Source organism: Coturnix japonica, chromosome 1, assembly GCF_054131305.1.
Source record: "Coturnix japonica strain WE chromosome 1, WE-NBRP24, whole genome shotgun sequence".
In the NCBI taxonomy this organism is placed as follows: Eukaryota; Metazoa; Chordata; class Aves; order Galliformes; family Phasianidae; genus Coturnix; species Coturnix japonica.
In genome coordinates, this window is record NC_140663.1 from 58,378,174 (window position 1) to 58,384,173 (window position 6,000).

Sequence of the window (6,000 nt, forward strand, 5' to 3'; positions counted from 1 at the left end):
GCTCATGGGCTCTAGCACAAGTCATGCTGCTGAATCACTTTCTGCCCCACTACCAACACCACATCAACTCACAAAGACCCTCTGCAGAGCCTATTTGTCACCCTACAGCTGTGCAAGACCGAAGGCCCTTCAGAGGGGTACTGTTATGCACTCTCCTTACTGAAAAGCATCTGGATTTTCAGGCTCTTCTTTCACTATGTTGCCAGCATTCCCTCTGCTCCTTCCTTGTTGGTAATGATTAATACCGATTTTGGCCTCTCGCTTCTTTTTCGAACCACAAGACCAGTTACACTGCCTTGACCAGATGGCTTAAAACCCATTCAAAACCATACATAGGGAATTCACAGAAGTCAGGTGGGAAAAAAAAAAAAACAGGACCAAACACAGGCAGGGGATGTAAGCTGGAACTGCTAAAATGAGCAACCACTGGTTCTTCTCGAGCAGATCTGATTTAGAATGAAACACAATTCCACTACACGATGAAACAGCACGCTGCTTCCAATCTGTAACAGTTAGCTTACGCTAAAAAAAGGCTTAATACACTAAATGCCAATAAACACCAATACCTGTTACTTCAGTTTTGCTTACAAACAGCATTTCTTAAAATACCTTTCCGAGAACTGCAGTGAGGGTGGGCTGGTTTATCGGCCACTGGATCTTTATTGTTTCAAACACAAAAGTCTTTGGCTTCCCGACGAGCTTTTCTTTTGTGCTCGCTGTTATTGCATGTGAATATTTCTTAGTCACTTCTTGTTTGATTTTCAAAATACACCTAAGAAACTGCACATTACAAACAGCGAAACTATGAAGCGAGGTCAAATTCTGACTGCCTGACTCGAAAGATTAATAAATATTTAAAACCACATGCTCGATATCTATTCAAGAACAGCTCCTCTTGGCTCCTATTGCAGCTACAGGCACTCAGCATTTCTACAACACAGACCCCATAGGTATCCAGTACATGAGGAACACACAGCTAGCGACCACCTGTGGGATGCTTGCTTTAAGCCATTCGCTCACATCACACTGGAACTCTGCAACAGCAACACCGGTCAGTTACCAAGGACAGCATTTAACTACATTAACAGCGAAATATTGGTTTTTCTTTTTCTTTTTTTAATAAAAGACCACAAACAACTTCCCAGTTGCCTTCACCTCACTCATTTCACACCTTCAAACATCTGCTACAAGAACAGCAGGAGTCCCATAGATAACTTCTCCATTTGCTACCCACCTCCCACCTTCTTTCTCCCAAAGCAGGATCGGTTTTGTACACTGGATATTGTAAGGGTCCTCTGGGCACGTGGGTATGTGCATATATAGATATTTGCAGGTGTGTATATTCAGTGCCACATCCACGCGGTTCTTGAACACCTCCAGGGACAGTGACTGCACCACCTCCCTGGGCAGCCTGTGCCACTGCAGCACCGCTCTTGATGAGAAGAAATTGTTCCTAACAACCAGCTGGACAGTGACCAGAGAAGACCTGCAGATCTCTCTCTTACTACCACAGTTTAACTAACTAACTAACACAAATCCCACGTCAGCTTCTTTTAACAGCCATCTCTCCTTCTCCCCTTGGGCCTGAAGCAGTGAATACCACCACACAACACTGCACCAGGAGGCAGATGTCCAAGAGCCTCGAGGAAAAGAAAGCTCTTCATTACACAGCACAGACATGTTTGCAAACGCAAGGCAGGCAGGTGCAGCTCTCAGCCCTGAAATTTGGCTCAGCACCTCTACTGGAGCAGTTCAGAACACTTTCACAGGGAGGTTGGGTCTCACATACCACTTTGGGCTGGGATGAACACACTTAGGTGGTACACACACACCCCTGGGTCAGTGTTAGGAGATCCATGAGAACTGGATACATTTCAGTTTTAGCAGACAAAGAAAATGCATCATCCCTGCCACAGCCATGCGTGCCTAAATTTGGTTGTTTCAAGCCATTGAAAAAAAGTCACTTTCAAAGCAGCAGCAGAGAAAACATCCCCTTCAGAGCCGTCACAATATGCCAAAGCCTAACTGCATGCTCTAAAGCATAAGGGTATTACAGTCATTCAGAAAAGAAGTTGGCAGAACTCAAAGCAATAACTATTGTTTCCCTCTTGCCTCAGCATCACAAGTTGCCGAACTCTTTCAACTGACATTTTTGGGGGAAAAAAAAAACAAACAAAAAAACAAAAAACACACACAAAAACCCAACCTTCAGCCCATAGCAAAATGCATAATTCATAAGATTTCAATCGAAACCGTTGAATTTGTTCTCAGCTTTCCTCTTGGAAAATCTCTGCAGCAAGGAGCAGTGCTCTGGTGCCTAAATTCTCTCATGGCAGGAAGGCCTGCACTGTGGAGGCCCACCTTGTTACCAGCACACAAGTCTTGGGCCTGCCTGAGGAACCTGAGACACAAAACAAGTGGCAATCACAAGGCAGACATGACTGAGTAGAAAGCAGCACCAGCCTGTTTAGAACTCTGACTTCTTGGAAGGGCATGCAAACAAAAAACACATTTCCTCTGGCAAAGCTATGAGCAGAGCTTGCAAGCGCAAAGCTGCCATAAATAAAGCAAGCACAGCATTGGCTTAAAGGGAACCCTGTGCGAGGAGGAACTGAAGAGCTGGACAAGCTCACCTGGCTACTGGAGACATGGTGCCAAGCCAAGTGTCTGTAACATCTGTGTACAACCACACTGAACAAAGAACGTCCTGAAACTGTCCCACACGGCACTGCACCCTGCTCCCCACCTGGCCTAGCATCAAGCACAGCACTGGGAGTAACCAACAAGCAATAGACAGATTTGGTTTGGTTTTTAGATGGTTTGTGGAGTCAGGGTTGCGACTCAGTGGTCTTTGCGGGTCCCTTCCAACTCAGGATATTCTATTTGGTCTTTGGGTCCCTGAGGAGACTCACGGAGGCTTCCCAAAGTCCAATGCAGAACCTCCCTCTCTCCTACAGAGAACAGTGCAGCTAAACAAGACAAACCATCCCTGGAGTCAGAGACTGTGCAATGAAATGAAAGAAACAGCACAGCACAGCCATAGCAACACAGCGCTCTCAGCGCCTGCCCCAGCCCTCACACACCAAGCTGCTCAATACGCACCTATCTGCATACTGGGAGCTTGGCATCTGCTGAGTGGTGCAAGCCAAAGCCCTGATTCAGCAACATGTGACTTTAGTGGGAGCTGGATCAAGCACTCCTAAACCCAACTTAATTTATTACTTCGTTTTCTTAAGCACTGACGTTCACTTTGCTATTGCAAAGCAGGTTTCTCCAACAGCCAATGCCCCTTCTGCACCCCTACACAAGCCCAGGCTGCAGTGCTCCCGCTGCCACCAGACCAGCAGGGTCCAAATGGCACTGACAAGCAGTGCCTGGCACTCAGGGACCCGTGACCAAGAAACAACTACGCTTGTTCTCTTCTACCTGTGCTCTTCCCATCTCCGCAATCAACAAGACCATTCCTAACACATCTCAGACAACTGCAAGTCTGCTCAGCCCCACCAACATGCTACAACTCACAGCACATGGCTCACACGTCCAGAGGGAAAGGATCAGGAAAGGATCAGGCTCCAAAGTGATGCGGTGCGAGGCTGTTCCCTGCGCCAGGTGGGACAGTGCTGCCCTGCCAGAGCCCTGTTGGGTTACATCACATCGCTGCTGTTACACAAGGAAGCAGCACCTCCTGCAAGCTCACAGAAAGCCTCAACTTGTGTCTAAGCTCTATCAAGTGGCAGGCAAACTACTCAACGAAAGCCTTCGCCAATGTACTGTGAAACTCTAGGGAAAAATAGAAAGCCAGCCATTCTGTTAAGCTCGAAGGGGCAGAAACAAACCAAGTAGATCCCTGACTTTGACACCTCCTTTTCTGAAGCACGGTATCTTCACGGAGAGAAAGGAATCTCTGAAGCTCACTAGGAGCCACCAGGCAGCCCCGCATGGATCAGGCCGGGACACCCCTGGGGCTGCCCCTGCTCGGAGCATCCAGCAGCACCGGGCACACTCGGTAACGCTGCCCTGAAATAGTTCATAGAACCACAGAATGGCCTGAGTTGAAACGGACCACAGTGATCATCCACTTCCAACCCCCCTGCAATGTGCGGGGTTCTTAACGCTGTTTTGACGTCGGCGGAATTCTATTACTTTCTACCCGGCATACACCAGAAAGCCAACAATCGCGGCAAAACCGCCTCTACACACAAAGAGTTGGCTGCTGCTTTCACAAAACCCGGCGTTCAGAACGAAGAAGCACCACGATGCGGGAGCGGGACCAAAGGAGGCACCTCCGCGATGAAGCCGCCTACTTAACTACGAGCTCATTCCGCTGTCACCGGAGAAAACGATGGAAGAATAAAAGAAAGGAGACCGAGCGCTGCCGCTCAGCCGTGCAGCCCCGGGCAGCCCCGCGTTCCTCCGGGGCGGAGCGGCGCCGCACCCGCGGCCGTAGCCGGTTGGCGGTAACGCAGCGGGCATTGTTAGCGGGGCCGTGCGGCGCGGGGAGGCCGATAGGGCCCCGCACACCTGCCGGCCGCCTTTGTTCCTTACCTGCGGCGGGCGAGCCCCGCAGCGCCGGCACGGCGAGCAACAGCGGCAGCAGGGCGGGCAGCGCCGGCCGCCACCGCGCCGCGAAGCGTGTCATCCCCGCCATGGCACGGCGTCAAGGCATCGCGGCGCCCCGCGCTCCCCCGCGGGCAGAGAGGGCTGGGCGGGCTGGGCGGGCTCGGCGGCGCCTCCCGGGGCGCATCCGCTGACCCTCCCTCCTCGCCGCCGGGCGGAACGAGGAGCTGCTGCGGCCCTTCAGGCGGGGGCCGGCCCCGAACCCGCGGCCCCCCGCCCTGCCCGCCTCGCGCTCGCTCCCCCGGCGGAGGCCGGCCGGGAGCGCGCTCGCCCCGCCCTCTTCCTCACGCTGGCGGGGTGGGGCCGGGGCCGGCCCAGCGGAGGGCAGGGGGAGGGGAGAGGAGGGACACAGGCACCGCCATGGGGGGCTCCTGGGAGCGGGCACGGGCTGACGAGAGCGGGGTAGGGGGATGTTCGCTCCTGCGGTGTGCACCTGCAGCTTGGGAGGCCCAACTGCATCAGTGGAGGGGCTGCAGCTGGGTGGGTGGGTTGTCCCAATCCTCTCTGCCCTCATGAGGCCCCATCTGGAGTACTGCGTCCAAGCCTGGAGCCCCAGTACAGGAGGGATGTGGAGCTTATTCAAGCACAGGCCAGAGATCCTGGAGTTCTCTTGGAGTCCTGGAGTCCTCCTCAGAGAAGGACCTGGGGGTCCTGATGGACGAAAGACTCAACATGAGCCAGCAGTGCTCTCTGGCAGCCCGGAAAGCAAATGGGATCCTGGGCTCCATCAGGAGAGGGGTGGTCAGCAGGGATAGGGAGGTGATCGTCCCTCTCTACTCTGCTCTTGTGAGGCCCCATCTGTTGTACTGTGTCCAGGTGTGGAGCCCTCAGTACAAAAAAGACATGGAGATTTTGGAAAGGGTCCAGAGGAGGGTCACAAAGATGATCAGGGGGCTGGAGCACCTCCCCTATGAGGACAGGCTGAGGGAGTTGGGTTTGTTCAGCCTAGAGAAGAGAAGGTTGCGGGGTGACCTCATTGCAGCCTTTCAATACCTGAAGGGAACTTACACCCAGGAGGGGAGTAAACTCTTTGAAAGGGCTGACAATAGCAGGACACGGGGAAATGGTTTTAAGTTAAAAGAGGGAAGATTTAGGTTGGATGTTAGGGGGAAGTTCTTCACTAGGAGAGTGGTTAGGCCCTGGAACAGGCTGCCCAGGGAGGTTGTGGATGCCCCGTCCTTGGAGGTGTTCAAGGCCAGGTTGGACGGGGCCCTGGGCAACCTGATCTAGTAAAGGTGTATGTTTGGTGGCCCTGCCAGGCAGGGGGGTTGGAACTACATGATCCTTGAGGTCCCTTCCAACCCGGGTCATTCTGTGATTCTGTGAGTTAGCCTGGCTGCTCTCACAGGCTTCCCTGCACTGTCACTGGTACATAACACAGCC

General features: G+C 52.7%; 1 protein-coding gene across 4 annotated transcripts in view; it reads right to left on the bottom strand.

The window, feature by feature from the left end:
• KIAA1549 (KIAA1549 ortholog) overlaps positions 1-4,876 on the bottom strand; it is a 118,603-nt gene extending 113,727 nt beyond the window's left edge. For all 4 annotated transcript variants that reach the window (XM_015867229.3, XM_015867220.3, XM_015867211.3 and 1 more), the window contains exon 1: positions 4,546-4,876. In XM_015867229.3, coding sequence (XP_015722715.2) covers positions 4,546-4,648 — 103 coding nt within the window. In that variant the 5' untranslated portion in view covers positions 4,649-4,876. The remainder of the gene's footprint in view (positions 1-4,545) is intronic.
• Between the last annotated feature and the right edge of the window lie 1,124 nt (positions 4,877-6,000).